Here is an 18661-nt window from a genome sequence, read left to right on the forward strand (position 1 = left end):
CAGTAAAGTTTTTGGATCTAAGATCTTAGGTTATTCACTCCTGTAATAGTTTTTAAAATCTTTTAAAAATTATTGTTACCCAGTGATCGATGATATCAGTATTCAGGATACATGAATGACGCATCTTCAGTGTTTGTTATTGAAAATGTAATGGTTGCTTCCTTTGTTGAAATTTTGGTGCAGCCAATATCTTCATGATGCCACCACTCACGTGTGACATAGATATGGGCGTAAAGATCTGGGTCTCTTTGTCTGCGTTTGCAATGATCAATCTTTCATCCAGATTCAATAATTTATTAAGCTGCTTCGTAATAGGTAATCGGATCACTTCTGGACGAAACATTTCTTTCGTTTGCACTATTTCTCTATTTTTACTATTGCTAGACATGCTGTATTTTTTTTACTGTCATATTCCGTGCATGTTCGTAATGGGGTTGAATCTTGTTACATTTCTGCTGTGAATTTTTTTTATAATGTTCTGTAGCAATTTGTAAAAGCTGCGCTCTGTATCTGCTTAATAATTACCTATATTTCTACGTGCTCTTAAATTGATCACATTCATCAAAAGCCGTGAGCTGAAATGAATTTTGCTCTTAAGTGAAGATGTTTTACACGATTTGTCTCATTCACCGTGCCAGCAGTGTCACTTATATTAATAAGCATTGTTGATCTGTTTTCAATTTACCGTTTCTGACAAAAGTATTGTAGTGTGCACAATTTTCATTCAACCTACAGCTACGAGACATTTTTGTAAAGTGTGAGATGTACTAATTCCCAGAAATGTAAACATCGGATTGCTAGCAATTATCATCATGGAATAAGTTTCGCACACAAAGAATAAATAATATAGATTAATTTAATAACAAGGAACATTTGTGCGATTCGTGACAAACTACGAGGGAAATGAAGTCTCGTTTACTTATAACTTTATCTCTTCTTGATACGAACTTTATACAGAAACAAATATAGATTCTACATTGGCAACAAGATGCAATGGCTAGGAACTCAAGCTAATGAATATTTACAAACCCTTGCGGCGCAGAATTATGTACAGTATGTTCAGGTACACCTTAAATTGCAACATAAATAATTAATTTACACTTATGCTGAAGGGTAAAAATGCATTACGTCTCGGGATGTTGAAAAATCCAGAGCGCTGTCATGATTTTGCGTGCGTAAAAAGGCTATGATTAATTTTCACCAGATCGTCGTGAATCGTCATTATCAATTAAATGGAAAGGAAATCGAATATCACAGGAAACAAAAGTGAAGAATAGTACATTCGGATTATTCACGTCACATTTGTTTACGCCACAAAGGCAAACCAAACAGTCCAAGAGTAAGTCGAATCGATATTGCTTCAATTATAAATTGAAACAAAAAGATCGTTTGTCAGCAAGGAAGGAAGTGGGTGGGATTCCAAGGCAAAATAGCAAGTACTGTAGGGTCGCACGCAGTGAACAGAAGAGCTAATAACAAGAAAATATAACAATTCATATAAATAACTCACTACTACAACAAATGCCTCGGTAAAAACGTCAGATGTCACTAGGATGAAGTGAACCAAGCAATCAGCGAAAGTTCTAGGTCCTCCCCAACACTCGACGTAATCAAAGAAATTCCTCCTTTTCCTGTATATGCAATGCGACACATTAATATATGTTTCAATTACCATTCATCAGGAAGTTAATTGATGGTGCACAAATAATTTTTCTCATTTAAAACAATGGAAGTGTTGCCTTTGAAAATTACTAATTCAATTTCGCGGAGCTGAGCCAATGCAGGTCCGCTAAAATCAGCTATACAAGAGAATCAGAATTTAGACAACACAACCTACAACATAAGGTTAAGACATCTCTGTTTATAGTTTTGTTTTAATATCTCGGTTCAAGGCAACACGTACGTAATGTAATAATGTAATGACAAACCAAAAATTTGTAGTTATTGTAAACAAAATTAAAGCCTGGTCTTATTAATTCCTAACTTGGAATAAGCTCATAGCTAAGAAAAACCTTCAGCGTGTACTGGCACATCTTTCGTGTGGGTAGCATGGCATGAAAAAGTTGTAAGAAACATTACGCTTACTGTACACGAATTTGTACTGAACGAAGACTTTTACGAAATGCCAACGAGCAGCCACTCGATCCAAACTCTTAAAAACAATGCCATGCCTCACAAAAGTAACGTATGAAAGTACATGTTATAAACTCTTAAGATTTGAGTTTGCAACACAACGCCCTCGTAATGACCGCCACAACGAGGCGAAGCTTCTCGTGAGTAACATGTATTGGTCAGGGTAAACTGAGACGGGCATGGTAACGCGGAACAAATTATTCCTTAAAACCAACCAACGCGCAATCATATCCTTCGTACGACCTAAACGTAACATCACGAGGTGGCGCAATAATTAATTAATATCATGCTAAAGCGCTTAATATTGGTGGCACATTCACACTAAACAAAACAATTTTACTAATTCTAAAAAATGTTAATGGGGTTTCTCCATTCATACAAAGCTGATTGAATCTTTGCTTTGCGTTTTTTGACTGGAGCTCATGTCAGAGGCTCCCGCCCCCCTGAGTGTCGAGCCCTCCAGTAGACCTGAGACGTAGCCAGAGGAAGGCGGTCCAGAAGGAAGCTGTCGAGAGGGAGGACGAGGAGGAGGTCCTCTTGCTGGAGCTCCCAGCTTGGGTTTGGGAGGCAAAGGAGGAGGAGGAGTGGCCATGTTCCCTTCAAAAGCCCCGTTTCTGTTTGCGCTCCTGACTGATACTCCACCGGTTGCTCCTGAACCGAGGCTGTTTAAAAACGACGAGAAATTTGCAAGATGTGACGCAGAAGACGGGTTAGTATTTGACATCATGCTGTCCATAGGTGAAGGATGAGGATGATGGTGGTGGTCATGACGACGTAAGTACTGAGGGCCGCGGTGCTGTTGCAAGAATGGTCTCGCTGAAGCTGCCAGGAGACTGGGTCGGCTGGCATCTTCGTTCTCGTGACCGCGCATGCGCATGTTCGTGAATACGTCGCCGGCCTGATCCATGGATGTATCGGAGGATAGAGTCTTGTCCATATCAGGAGAAGCGATTAAAGTCCTATCTGGTGAAGCAGTGAGTGAACCGCAGGAAGATTTTGGGCGATTAACTTGATCAGGTCCCATGAACGCATCCGGCCGCGTGTTGACGCAAGATTCTGGTCTTGGTCGAAGCTTTGGTCTTGCGGTCGAAATTTCAGGAGCGTCGTACTGCATGTCAAACAAGAAGTTCCTAGCTATCGTCAAGGGAGTGTCAATACCGTCAAAATTGTTGGAAGAAGACATTGGCAAACCAGTAGATGACGATAACGAAGATGACGAAGTAGCTAATAAAGATGACGGAATAGAGCTTCCACCTCCACTGATGTCAGACCAGAAGTTATGATGTGCCTGATGTTGAGTTAGAGACGAAGAACTCACATGCAATGTTGGAGTTGAGTTCGTATTCAAATTTTGGGAATGTTCTTCGCTCGAGCCATGCGCTTCTGACGCGCAGGCTGAGTTCTGTTGTTGAGAAGACGGAGTGTAATGATAATGATGATGATGATGGTGATTAGGATAAAAGGGATGCTGGTGATCGGTTGTTCGGCTGTTAGAAAAACACGATCCTGAGGCCGCAGAAGGAGTAGCTTCTGGCATCAAGAAGTGGGAAGTTGTATCCTCAGTTTCATCAACGATCATCTCATTCTCTTTATTCTGAAAAATAAAGGTCATATTTAGGCTGAAATTTACGCTGTACTTCATAATTAAATATTCGTGAAAAACAGTGAAATACTGATTTTATTGGCCAAAATAAGAAAGGCAAATGAAGAGAGAAACTGCAACGCAGTCATTTTGTGCAGTCAAGAAGAGTTTACAGCTCACGTAGCAATAGCACGAGGTAAAAATCTTAGTCGTGAAATGCTCATATACAAGCGCGACAGCAGTTGTAGGTTAACACAGGAAGACGAGTGCGAAAGAGTGAACAACGAAAAACGTTAGTTAGTTTCGTGACTTAGTGAGCAAGAATGAAAAGTTTTTTACCCTAAATTAGTGCGCTAAAAGTTACGGAAGCAAATGAAGCGATTGGTAGGTTATTGAGAGACATGAAACTCGTGCTAATAAAGAGCTGCGCTAGTAACGATCGCGTACATAAATACTATATGAATTTATTATTCTGTGCGAAAATTTCCACTGAAAGTGGGCTAAATAAGCGATGAACTCGACAAATAATAAAGTAATGATTGACAAAGAGACCCTCCACAAAACCAATGTTAAAGCCTGTATCTACACAAAATATATATTTCGAAGATAAATATGAAAACAGAAAGCAATGAATAATCAACTTGAACTAGAACACTTGAATTCCTCCGCTGCTCATATGGATAACTAATTCAATTACCAAAACAGGCGTTTCCAATATGGTTATGTTAATCGGAGGTCACTTGGTCAATACATTTCTTCTGCACACACGAAGCTAAGAAGTGGCGTAGCGCTATTAAAACTTAGCGAAATAACACACATGATGCAGGCGATGCGTGGCGAGCTGCCGGCGGTGCTGCGTGCGGTAGAAATAACGTGGCTTCAGCTGAATTTAACACGTGTAAACTGAACCTCCTTCCGAGACTCTCAATCAAATAAGCAGATAGAACGGTAAGAAATCTAATCCTCCGTTCATTTTATATCAAGTATACGCAAATATCAAGAGCGACTGCTCTTACTTGTGGCAAAATAGACTGGAAAACTTACCAGTTGCTTACTGACACGAAACGTGCTCTTCAATATTCAGCATTAAAAAACAGTTATAAAATGATTAGTTTACGTAAATTTTTTGTAACTTTATTAATTTCATCATGACAGATAATAATGAAAATTGAGCTCATGAAGATGCCTATCGGCACGAAACGAAGATGAGAGCCTCAGAAGAGGTTGAGACCGGTGCAGACACGCTGTACACTATTGACAGGCAGGCGCTACTTACTGCAGTCCTAACATCAGGACTTTGAATTGAGCGGAGACGCAGTCTGGTCGTCACTTTTAAGTTTACTGTCTCCTCTCTGGGCCACAGCGTAAGATATACATACATTAAAGCTCATATTACAATGAAAGCATCAGAATAACGACAATTACACAAGACATTAAATTAGGAACGGAAGCCGTAAACGAGGTTCAAGGAGAACGTAATTCTTGAATGTAAGTACGCTGATAATAGATTAATTTGTAAAAAAATCATTTAAGATCACGAAAAAATCCCCATTCAGAGACCGACAATGAGTTTTGAGATTTCAAACAGACCAAGGGATAATATAGACGATGGGTCGCAAGACAAGCTCCATGATAATAATTAGATAAAAATACGAATAAACCAATCAAACAAAGTTCACTTCAACAAGAATAATTCGGTTTCCAAAACTTAAACTTACACTGTAAGTTGATGCGAACCATTCAAGCACTACTCAGTTAGGCTACGAACCTACATTGGCAGAGGTAGATGATAAACAATATAGATAATACTAGACTCTACAATTGATTCCGTTGTGAGGTCATCCCGGATTGCACAAAACAAGCCTTGAGTAATGAAAACTTAGAGAAAAAAATTCAGGCTCACCTCTGAGTCACGCTTCAAAAAGTCCGGCAGTTCAGAGTTTATTTTAGTCCCTCGCTGGTCTTCGATGCGACACATTTGCGCTCGCTTGAGGCCTTCGTACAGTTCTGATGAGGGGACAAGAATAAATACTAGCAACGTCGCAACTGAGTACAGGCAACAACGCTGAGAGGGAGGATATCGTTGAAGATTGTCGGCGCAACATTAGTACAGAGCGCGTATAATTTAATATAATATTAATTTGTATTCAGTAACAACAGAACTGACAGTGGTGTATATACCAAAAAAATCAAATAATTGAGAATGTATGATTAGGGCAAATAACAGTCATGAATTTTTTACTTAAAATATTTATTCTGTTCGAATGTACGGCAGCTTTTGCATGAATCTTACGTTGCATGACCGGTACAATGTTTTGCTGAGCCTCGCAGTGCACTCGAGCGTGGCTCCTTACTCCTCTTCATGATATGCAATTCTTGAACGATTGATAACATTGAACATGACCTTTGTCATTGCTCAATACGAATGAAGCTAACACCATAACAATGAAGAAATTGTGTTCCCCGAACAAGTGTTAAAACTATGTCTTAGCCGGTTATAAGTACATGAATTACTAGTATATAGTTTCGCATGAGCTTATACTATATTATTACAAGAAACACTACAAAGATGGAAGGTCTTACCGTCATTTTCCTTGGTAGGCGTGTGGACTGGTCTGTTGCTGCTGGCTCCTCGGCCCCCGTCACCAGGACGGGACTGAAAATTTCAAAGCATTAACTAAACAATTACAAATTATAACAAATTACAGTTAAATGCTGGTAACCTGCAGTACTACGTAAGGAATCATCGGGAATCAATATCGCAGCAAAAAATGCGGGCAACAGGACATTATATAAACTAGTCAGCCCATCAACCAATGTCGTTAATATTGCATTATAGCTTTAATACAATTAATAATAAAGTTATAATAAATTCGTGATATTTACCTTATCAGTAATGTTAGTTTTACGCCCTAGAGAGCCGCGTAGCCCTCCTGAGTAGTCGCTGCACACATCGGTCTGTGGGAGGAAATTATATTCATTGAACTTATCTTCTAGAGCGAACGCATCGATTAAATAAAACGACTTTACCACCTCGTTTCTATGACGGAACGTTCAGGTCAGAAGGATTGATCGATTACAAGCGTGAACAATTGCGAAGGAGCGCTGGTTTAGCGATATCTCTGAATCCATTTAAGACTATAAAAAGAAAGATATTCAAATAATATTTTTTCATCCTCATCGGTGATGCAATCCAATGAATTGTCAGCTTGAATCATCGGTTGTTGTGAAACGCATAGCTGCGAAATGTATTCAGAAGAGTTCAGGGCAGGTCTATAAAAAAATTGGATTTTTTACAAACATTGGCTAATCACTGACGGCTTCTCCAGCTATGCCACCAATCACAAACGAGAAATCGGGCGCTACGTGAAGTTAGGCCGCTACGTGTACTTAGGCCGCTATGTGTACTTAATGAGTTTCGACAGTACGGACACAGATGTGCAGAGCAAGTTGTGAGAACTGAACGCACCTTGGCAGATCGCGCATCGTAGTCACAGTTGCTAAGGAGCTGGTGTGAAGTCTTGCTCTGCAGGAGGTCTTCAAACACTCTGTTGGTGATCGCGTCCAGAGCGTCTGAGTCCTGGGCAGCACTTGCGACACCACAGCCGTTGCCCACTCCCGAAACGCCCCACTCTGCGTAACACAAAACATTATTTATTTATTTATGTCAATAATTCAATTCGAGTAACAATCATTGACGTTTGTTCCGTGTTGAAAAGTGATAGTCAAGATTTAATTATTCAGTTTAAAAATATAATTTATGAAATATTGTTAATTATGAACAGTCGCAAAGCCGCGGTGAAGAGTTCCAAATATGACCATCCGGCTGAACTTCCAGATGCGGGATTGATTTTATTTGTGTTTAATTCACAAACACACGAATAAATTAATTTTAATAGGTTGGCCAGGATTAAACATGATTTATAAAACGCGAACTTACCCTTTACATCTTCCTTGGTTTGTACGACGAACTTTTGGCCATCCAGTTCTGTTATTTGCCCTTTGACGTTCACGGGTCGAGGGTTCTCTTCAACCTAAAGAACGTTTATATTCGTAAAAGGGAAGACACATAACACAAATATTAGGATAAACCGTGAATTATTATACACGATATTGGCAGTCAAATTTGAATAAGAGCCAAGGTTAACTTTCCTTTTTGAATACTTCCTGAGAATTTTCCGCTAGAAAATGGAAGGCGTAAAATTTTAATCGATTTTGTTGCTTTTGAGAGAATTTTTTTATACCTTTCACTGACAAAAATGATCACAGTATCACTTGTAAAAACGTACCTAGGTATCTAAATAGGAAGCTTTCGAATATATCCGGGTTTGATGTGCAATCAATCGTAATTTCGAAGCCTACTTGATACACGTGGTTGGTTAACTAAAGGTGTAGATGTGCAAAAAATTTTAATAGATAAAGGCCTAAACAACAGAGGCGGATGACTCACGGTGTGGATGTGCATGAGGTCGAGCTTGAAGCCGTATTTGGCGAGGATGGGTCTGAGCACGTCGCTGGCCAGCTTGTGGGGCTTGGCTTTGACACAAACAGTTTTCTGATTGGGCAGGTCTAGCCTGAACAGGACGAGTTGCTGCAGACGAACCTCAGCGCCACACAGCACGCTGCTGTCCTCGGATCCCGACACGAGGCGGTCGCCTTTCCTGCGCACGTAGAAAAATATACTTAGCACAGAGCAGCATTAACGAGAATACGAGAGCAACCAATAAATACAACTCACCTCGCCTGTGTGCGTCAAAAACTGCACGCAACACGCGATATATCCATCGAAAATATAATATAAAATGATAATACCAATTATCTTGCCTTTACACGTATAATAATAAATTCAGTAAGGAGCATTACGGGCGAAAACGTGAGATAAATTGATTAAAACTCGGCTGTTGTGAGAGCCGAGAATATAAAAGAATAAAAGATCAAAACTGATCAGCTAGGTAGTAAGGAGCTCGTATGCCACATTTTTGCGGTGATAATCTGGAAATCATGGAAAGATCCGTAATCACGAAACGGATTCCGTAATCACAAAAAAGATTCCGTGATAAAAAAAAAAATCCGGAATCTAAGGAAAAGATTCGGTAATCGCGGAAAAGATTCCGTTATCGCGGGAAAGATTGCGTAATCGCGTAAGAGCTGCAACGAAAAATGTAATGTGTAGCGCTATTGGGACGGCCCTGACCCCGCCATGACGACGTTGTAGGCGAAGGGAGGCCCCGGCGGTCCAGCATGCGCCTCATGACGCGCTCGACCGAGACGCCCCCACGCACGGCCACGACGCTCTGGCTGCGGTCCGGCAGGATGACACGACATCGACCCGACACCGTGCCACTGCCGCCCTCACCGCCGCTCAGGCTCAGGCAGTCGCTGCTCGTCAGGCTCTGAAAACAAATTAAAGTATTCAAGTTAACCATATTGTGGTCGCGTGCTATAAACTGAACAGATTGGTTGCTTTTGGAATGGTTTCGTTTTGGTCGCTTTTCGTATGCATGGATTATACATATAATCGACGCGACCATTGTAGGGTTAGATAATTAGAGACATCATGGGATGATTCAACGCACGTCAAGTGGAAATGCTTTCATTCTTTTTAGTGCTCTTAAGTATAAGCATAAATTGTTATCTTACGAGCCATGTTCTGTAATTATTGTTTGAGAAATATAACGCGTCAAGATATTTAAAAAGTCATACACATAATTTTATAACGAATCTAATATAATTGAAATGTAAATGTCTAAATGTTAAGCACCGAAAGTAAAATTTTTGCGGAAAACGCACGTGAATAAATGCCTATGCCACGAAGAGGAGAAAATTCTAGTCTAAGTTCATTACTATAAATACTAACTTCTTTCGAAACGGCCTTTCTTCCCGCCACCAATGCGCCCTCGGAGCCCGAATTGAGAGACGTTCTGCTGCCAGACACGTCGGACGTCTTCCCGATGCTCCCCGACGATTCTGAGGGATGTCGGCTACCGACAACCCTTGACACGCTGTTGCTCCTCACCCCGACACCTTGCTGAGCGTTGGCACTGTCGGTGCTGGTGCCACGGACCAAGCGACTGGCACTGACACTGAGGCTCTTGGCCTTCGTGGTCGCCGAGTCTTTAACGTTGGACGAGATGAGCGGTCGCTTGGACTTGGCAGCGGCACGCGCGTCCGCAGCGCCGGACTGGAGGCGGTCTTTGCTCTTGCTGCGGTCTTTGCTGCGATGCCATGGCAGAAGGGAACGTCGACGGCGCTCGTCAAGATCATTTTTACCTTTGTTAAACTGGACCAAAAGAAATATTTATTACCATACAGCATGGAAATTGAAACAAAATATGGTGAATGAGAATAACAAATTGGGTTAATGGACATTGTTCATGATACTAAACGAAATCAGGAGACTTAAAATCCTACTTATGATAAAAATAAAAGTTTTTAACACCTAAACATTTAAGAAAACTGTGGAAAAGTGTTTAGATGATTGGGACACCGAAGTAGTGAAATTAATTTTGAGACAAAAAATCACTTGCAACGATAAATAATGTTTCATTTATTCTACGGGAGCTCCCAGCAAGTGACAAAAACCATGCAAATGGTGACGAAATCACGATAAAGAATACTATAAAACATTTGAGAAGCCACGTTCGCAAAACTCAATAAGTGAGATTTAACCATTCCAGCACAGTGAGTTCACTCAAATTTAAGATGTAAACATTTTAGTCAGAGGAACCTTAAAAGCAAGACCATTATTTGTATGTCACGAAGACACAAGTGTTCCTCCATAGACTTGGATACATGAAATGCAAGTGGAGAGCAGATGCACGCAACTGAATCAATAAAGGAATCTCAGTGCCATGTCAACCAGAACGATAGTTAATGTGATTCACGATCGACTGATAAGCAAGATAAGGCAATAAAAACAAGCTTTATAAAGAAAAGCACGACTGCGCACAGGTCAGAACCCCGCAGGGCGGCCAGGGACGCACATCTGCGCCGCGCGAGTTCAGAATGCCAGGCCACCCTCCGCCTTAAAGCTTATATATGACTTGTAAACGATAATCTTCTTATAAATAAAGCTGGTCGATTGAATCCGGGACGATATTTTAGTACATAATAAATTTACTGGACGAACATCTAGTTCAAGTTGAATTACTCCTATCGCAAGGCAAGCATTTTAAGCGCAAAGCAATTGGAGACGACATGAAGAATATTTTTTTGAGTTATCTTTAGCAGAGAAAAGGTACATTTAAAACCAGTGAGAGTGAAGATATTTTATGTCATTTTATAATAAATTTAAGTAATTAAATAGAGCTCAAGGACTACTTGATAGAGCTAACAAATAGCATCATTATTAAACAACAATTTAAATAGCATCATTACTAAACAACAATTTAAAGTAGTTGTCTTGTCTCGGCCTAGGTCAATAATACGCATAAAATGCAAAGCAAATAGTTTTTCGCAATAAAATACAAGAATTTGTCATTTGAATTTACAAGAATGTCTTTACAAGAATTCGACGAAGACACAAAAAATCTAAAAACCGACTGGCTAGATAACGGAGGCGTCAGAAATAGTCTTAGAAACACCAAGGCTTTTAGGTGCACAGCATCACACCACATCACAGCGGAGAAATACGACGTAACGCGCGCACTCTAGTGTGTACAAAACCTCTACACCACAGAGATGTGATTACTGCAGAGACAGAACTAATGCTTGGCAATGATGGTAGTACCTTTTCTAGAGAGAGTAGCTAAGTATGGTGTGAGTAAGGTTCAATAGTATCTGAAGTACAGCAAATTATTATCAATTTCTAAATCCATATCAAAAAGCCTGTTTTTCATTGGTCTTTAATTGAAGAAATACTTGTTAGGGAATTTTTGGCACCTATATAAATACAAATAGCCGTTATTGATATCGAATAGTTCTTTTTGCTAAAATGATTACGATTTTTCTCGCTGAACGAAGCTTCTTTCTCTTTGCATGGCAGCAAGATATGGGCATGCCAATTGCGGCCGCTGCTCATTATTTAACCTCGTATCGTTATCTGCTATGTACTGACGCACATTTAAACCGCTCTGATTATCTAAAGATCGCTTCTTGCGTCTGAACACAGAGAATCGTCGCCGCCCCAAGGCTTCTCCGTGCATACTGTGACCGTCAAAAGAGCGAGGACGGTCAGCGGCATCGTTTTTCCCCGGGCTTAGCAACTTGTTGTTTTGTTCGAGTTGACTCGTGTCGTCAGCTTTCTGAGAGAGCGATTTCTGCTTGAATCTCATGGAATGGAATAAGTGACTAAACTTCCCTTCACGTCGTGTAAACGAGAATAGACTTCCCGTTTCGTTCCTTCCCTGGTTATCGTTATTATCCAAAGAACTTTCAAACGATGTTTTTTGATATAAATTGGTTTTCTTGTTGCTCTCAATAAGACGTGCTGCATGGAGGTCGTCAGGAATGGTGAGCCCTAACGCGTCATATCGGATATCGTTTGCATGACGGAACAGCGTTGGATCGGATACTCCAAAGGACTTGCTAAATGGACGAGGTTCAATTAAAGTCGAATTGACTGCGCCACAAGATTCTCCGATACCACTGAAACTATTATCTAAGAAACTACTCAAGCTTTCAGTAAAATTATTCGCGGTTGACGAAGCTGTCGGACTAACTGGATCTGGACTCGGCAATGATAACGTTTTTTCGCCACGAGCGATTCGTGATATTCTATTATTATTGACTCTAATAAATTTCTCGTCAAGGACGATATTCGGTATATTAGGAGTCTGATTGCTCGAATTGCAATTGGGAGAATATGTAGACGAGTTCATGTTTATGTTTAACCCCTTCAGAAGTTCGCTGATCATTGCGTCATCTTTAGATTTGCTGGAGAAATCATTTTTCTGCAGTTTACAGATAGGTTCTCCCAAAGAAATAGGATGGCAGTCAGACATTGTTACGAGTAAATTACCGTCTTCTTCTGCAATTACAGCAGAATTATCACCAACTTTATTTTGAGTAGTAGCATCGTCTGAAGGCAACGAATAGTGATTATTATTTCGAGAAAGATCGGAGAAATTCGTCCTTCTAGCGTTGTGTTTGTTATTGTTTACTTCTTGGACAAGAACACCGCGTCGAGGATTGTTGTGCAAGTCATAACGCAGGGCAATTCTCAATTCTGGACCATTTTGTGGTGAATAAGGCCCGCTTGCTGCGTCACACGGATGACACACTCCGAATTCGTTAACGCTTTTCTTATGATAAGGACGGGAATCATCACCAGGACTGATCGAAGTTACGACTTCAGGAGAGGCAATTTTAGCTCCAGCATAGGGGGAAACTGAAGAAAAATTATCGTTCAGTGCATCGTAATGCGTTTCGTCACGCGAAGGAGCCATATTGTCGTGGTCATTCGACAATCTGTGAGTAGCTAAGTAATCTGGGCTAGGACTGCTACAAAAACTAGTGGGCGAAGAACTTCCAGTTCGCGATGTAATATTCTGGTCCAAGTATCCGTAATGAAGACCAGTAGAGCTACTAGCACTTGAATTCTTGCGAGAGATTAGGCTACCTGGACTAGGACAACTAGGAAAGGTTGAGGGAGAAGAAGTGTTAGTTCGAACACGGCGGTCCAGCGAGGCATGCGACACACTGGACAAGCCGCTGCCGAAGGAACCATGCACAGAGTCATTAGAGAAGCTCACATTGTTGGCGTTCTGAGCGTCTCCAGACGACAACGATTGAAGAGGCAGGATTCTCAAGTTAGGGTCCCAAGATTCCTTGTTACCAAACTGCAGGCTTTCACCTCGAGATTCTCGTTCTAGGCACTCCTGGTACAGGGTAGACTTCAGGAAGCGACTGTAGCTGTCAAACTTCATCAAGTTGAACACCTGCTTCTGGGCCTGCGCGAGAAAAAAAAATCATGAATGGGTACGGTGAAAACAACTTCGGAAATTTTGCTAGCTACAGAAACTACGAGAAATAAATAAAAAGCAATAAATAGTAAAAAATTTAAATTAGAACAAAAATCCGTCGAACACCTTTTGCTTACTCGTGTAGGGTCATGAGTGTTTTTGGAAATGAATTCCAGTATAAATGCTCATCAATTACCAGTGATTAGACTGAAGGTGGCAATTGAAACTCAATGCTGAAAGTATTGCAAATTGATTAGTAGATCAATGTTAAGCAGTTTATAGTAATCCCTCTCTCCAAAATGTACTGTACACATCATGGGACAGATTCTAACCGTTGCGAAGAGATCTTGAGTGGGTTGTCGCAGTCCGTCTTGCGCCATCTGCCGCGCCTGGGAGTCGACGTTGACGGGCTCCGGGGCGTTGTCACCCAAGTGGGTGTTGTAAATTTTGGTTGCTGCTTCATGTCGGCCGGCCCACTCACTCCAGGGCTTGTTGCACTCCACGTTGTTATTGTTGTTCGATGAATCCGAACTGATTCCTAGTCGGTATCGCTCGCATGCAGTCCAAAAATATATATTCTCGTGACTAATTTCCTTCTTGAGGAACTCCTGCAAGACAAAATGCAAAATGACACACGGCAAAAAGGAACTGCAGATACGGGTATTAGGTCTGCCGATAGCTTATCTTATCAGGAACATTATAATATTATGAAATGAGCCATATATTTCACCGGAAGAAATAAATCTATCGATGGAGATGACCTCAGACAAGTGAAGGTAAAGGTTTACATGAAACTCGATACTTGAAAACAAATGAAGCACAAACATGTCTCAAGTCATCAGATATATTACCAGAAGTTAACAGATAAATAAGATGAATGAGCGTTGAGACAGGAATGATTGCTTATAGAAAGAGCTTTCATCACACATTCATCAGGAGAGATTACCAAAATGTACATTTACCGACATTTCTTGAAAAACTGCAATTATATAACAATTCCTGCACATTTGGAGACAATCTGCTGCCAGCAGTTCATGTAGCCAGAATACGGTCATCACTAATGAAAAATTGAGTAAAGGCGTTGTGTTTATTTATACTCTTACCGCTGAACACCAATGACATCTTTATGTGTTCCAAACTCACACTGAAGGTGTTGAGACCAACAGGGTCTTCGAGGAGCTTCTCAAAGGACGTGGCCCACGCTTGCACTCTGTCGCCCGACCCTCCTTCAGAAGGCGCGTCTTCCGACGATCCTGCTCGGCTGTCCATGCATCCTGTCTGCTGCAACACACCGAATTTATTTGAATTGAAGTTTTCTTCAAGTTCAACTTTCGGCACATTTTATCACATGACTTGCCGCTTCATTAGTTCACTGATTACCGCTTCATTAGTACTGATGTGGATTGGAGGGAACTGTTTTCCCACAAAGGCTTAATTGGACATTTAAATCATGTTTGATCACACAAATGAATGCCGTATCAGTGCACAGATAAGGGAAATCAAAATAGTAATCATCTCTGGTATGCTTGAATATTGCGACGTGTTTCAGTTTCTTTATAAGTCGTGCATAACAGCAGAACTATGGCGGTGTTTGCAGTGGAATAAGATTTATAATCATAATAATACTGGTCAATAAGATCATTTCGTAAGCAAAAAAAGAATAAATTTTTTACTGAATCAAATCGAACATAAGAATATACTCCACTTGTATAAGGGAGCCAGAGGGCGAACACGCAGCCATAACACTAACTTAAACTTGTTATCCTTTTTCGTTGCTAATAAGCAAAACAAATAAACAACAGCGAGACATTCTTGTGATTTTATTAGGTAAATTTGATAGAATGGCAAATCATGGCAGCATATTGAATAAATACCTATAGCGTACAGACTAGCACATCATGAAGCGTATTGATTAAACAAATCGTCAAGTTAGGCTATTTTATGCGAGCTCGCACATATCCAGTTTCACCAATGGCTGTGTTTGATTTTGTCAAACAAATTATTTTTGAACCGATATCAAATAAGTATGAAAAAATTGCATTTTGCTAACGTCACGTCGCACAGTTCATCCTCAAAGTCCACTTTCGGTCATCCAAATTTTCAATAAATGAAGCTAATGAGGCTTATTGGAAACAATCCCGGTAGTTCAGAAGACATTATATGTTGGTTGGGTAACATGTACTTGGGAAGCTGAACTCAGTTTCAGACGGCGTGGAATAATGACATTCACATTCTGATATTTATAATACATAGAATCGTCAGTTCTAATACTAATAGCCGAATTATTGAAATGCAATGTATATTTAAATATTAATATCCCACATAATGTCGTGATTAGGCCCATTAACATCTATAGACTTTTTAAATTTATTTCAGAAGATAAAATATCCCAGTTGATGACCAGCCTACTCAAGATAAGTTTTTCAGGGGATTTCCACAAAGAAAATGACGTTGAAACAACGTTTATTACGAGTAGATTTCGTTTAAACAACGTTCAGTCAACGTCGTTTCGACGTCAGATGCGTGTTAGGCTAGTGTCAAAAGACCTGGTACTAACCAGTACCAGTAAATACCATTAGAGTAGAACAAAATACCTGTAGATAAAAGTTAAAAAAAGTGCAGGAGTATGAAGCTGACCTCGGCGTCAGAAGGGATGGTTTGGTCGGCAGGACGACGGTGGAAGGGGCGCGGTAAGCTGGACTTGCGTGTGAACTGACGTCCGCTGCTGGTGCTGCTGCTGCTGCTGCCGTCCCCGCTCTGCACAACCAAGAGGATTTGTGAGAATCTTTAGTTTCCTAAGTATATGTTTCGGATTTGTAGAATACTGTAGTATTCTACATATGTAGTATTCTACATATGTAGTATTCTACATATGTAGTATTCTACATACTAGAATACTGTAGTATTCTACCTATTCTGGATTTGTTAGAATCTTTAGTATCCTTAGGATGTGTTTCGGACGTAGGAGTCCCAGGCCACACTGCAACGTCTCTATAGGTCGCGTGGGCTTAGCAGAAAACATAGACAAGTCTGGGCACAGGGAGAGGTACTCGTAGAACCGAAATTTCAAGGGGGGCATAAGTATAATAAAAAGTGTGTCCTACGAGGATAAATAATGTGGGGAAGAAAAAAAAGTGCCGGATGTAAAAAATGGAACATCAACAAAAACGGTGTACGATACAGAGAAAAGAAGGGGGCATAGAGATGAGGAAATAAAAGGCGAATAAAAAAGAGCGAGGACTTACACGAGACTTGTTATTTTTTCTAAAAATCGTTATATGTAGATAGAGGGATGGTTGAGAAAAGTCAGTAAAAAAGAGCGAGAAAATGTGAGTAAGGAGGGAAAAGAGAAACTGAGAGAACTAAAATGTGGAGAAGAAAAAAAAGTGCCGGATGTATAAAATGGAACATCAACGAAAACGGCGTACGATACAGAGAAAAGAAGGGGGCATAGAGGTGAGGAAATAAAAGGCGAATAGAAAAAAGGGCGAGGAGAAAAAAGTGTATACACGAGACTGATGTTATTTTTTTTCTAAAAATCTATTCTATGGAGAGAGAAGGATGGATAAAAGTCTGTGAAAAATAGCGAGAAATGGATGAGTAAGAAGCGAAAAGGGATAAACTGAGAAAGAACTGAAATAAGCAGTTGACGTAATCAAAAATAAAGAATCCAGAAAGCCATGGGGTGAGATATGAAAAAGTGCGGCCTGCGCAACGATTATTAAGTATGATATTCGAAAACCATATTTAAAAAAGCGACGCCACTGCCCACCTCACATAAAAAAAATCGTTTGCATCCACTGGCAGAATGATGAGGAGGGCTATATGAATTTCACAAATATTTTTAATCAAGAAAAATAATCCCAAGCATATCCAACAAGCTGGAGAAAACGGAATCACGAGGCAACTGGGACAGGAAGTTATCGGGTAAGCTGAACATTGATATAGATGCAAAGAACAAGAATTGGTGTGGTTCTGTGAAAAAATCAAATTTTAACATAAAAATACATCCATCTATAATTAGAGCAGAGATACGAATATTACACCACAGCAAGTATATCATTCCAATTATTTCATTTTTTGTACTTTTTTTAAACAGGGTTGCCAGACGGTCATTTTTTCCGGACAAATTCCGTGATTTAGTTTTTCTTAATTGCGTTGGCCGGCTAAAATTTATGATAGGGGTACTTGCTAATTAAATTTTAAATACTGCAAAAATAAAATAAATGGAATTTTTATAGCAGAACCTACAAAAAACTAGTATATTTTGAGTTATCGGCCTTTTTTGGCCTTTTTTATTCTCGGATTTGGCCAATTTAGGCAACCTGGATTATGTACCACTACGTCCTGGAGAAATACATTTCGTGGTACGCATATGTACCAATACGTAGTCAACGTGTTAATAATACGTAGTCAACGTGTTGTTAATATAAAAATACATCCATCTATCATTAGAGCAGAGATACGAATATTACACCACAGCAAGTATATCATTCCATTTAGACACCCAATAGCGACGACTCATCACTGACCCCGAGAAGGGTGTCCATAGAGCGGCTTTGAGCGACCTTTTCACCAGACTGACTAAAATAGGTCGGAGTTCTTCGTGGCGAACACAGAAATTGTGCAGTGGGCGCGTTTTCGTAGTGTTCTATGATATTCTGACTGCTACTAGTCAAGCCTCGAGTGCTACGAGGAATGATGAGCTTCATACCAGGCCTTAGGGAGCCCGTTCTAGAAAATGTAGAGGGCAGAGGAGGTCGTCCCTCCACAGTGCCGCTGTATCGACGACAGCCGGCGAGGTCCAACTCAGAAACTGCATGCAAGCTGCCCCAAACCTCGCTAGGAACGAGAGGTTTCTGTCCAGGAAAGAATCGTTGCTTGGCTCCGGTCCATTTCGTTCTAGTTTCGTCGTTTGGGTTCCAGAATTCATTTCTGACATTACCAGAGCCCCTGCGAGGAACATTCTTCTTAAATTTAATTGTATCATCTTCAGGACTACCAAAAATGCCTCCTTCAGCCCACCAGATGCTGTTGCTTCTGT

The 18661-nt window shown here is 40.4% G+C and overlaps 1 protein-coding gene across 1 annotated transcript in view; it reads right to left on the reverse strand.

Annotated features, from left to right (window-relative positions):
• Positions 1 to 484: 484 nt before the first annotated feature.
• LOC108682654 overlaps positions 485 to 18661 on the reverse strand; it is a 29905-nt gene continuing 11728 nt past the window's right edge. Inside the window, 14 exon segments of the mRNA XM_018171860.2 lie at positions 485 to 3727; positions 5619 to 5722; positions 6299 to 6371; positions 6602 to 6673; positions 7185 to 7348; positions 7656 to 7749; positions 8166 to 8376; positions 8910 to 8937; positions 8940 to 9108; positions 9573 to 9995; positions 13408 to 13605; positions 13950 to 14225; positions 14761 to 14898; positions 16255 to 16374. Coding sequence (XP_018027349.2) covers positions 2507 to 3727; positions 5619 to 5722; positions 6299 to 6371; positions 6602 to 6673; positions 7185 to 7348; positions 7656 to 7749; positions 8166 to 8376; positions 8910 to 8937; positions 8940 to 9108; positions 9573 to 9995; positions 13408 to 13605; positions 13950 to 14225; positions 14761 to 14898; positions 16255 to 16374 — 3291 coding nt within the window. The 3' untranslated portion in view covers positions 485 to 2506.

This window comes from Hyalella azteca, unplaced genomic scaffold (genome assembly GCF_000764305.2).
Source record: "Hyalella azteca isolate HAZT.00-mixed unplaced genomic scaffold, Hazt_2.0.2 contig10446, whole genome shotgun sequence".
NCBI lineage: Eukaryota > Metazoa > Arthropoda > Malacostraca > Amphipoda > Hyalellidae > Hyalella > Hyalella azteca.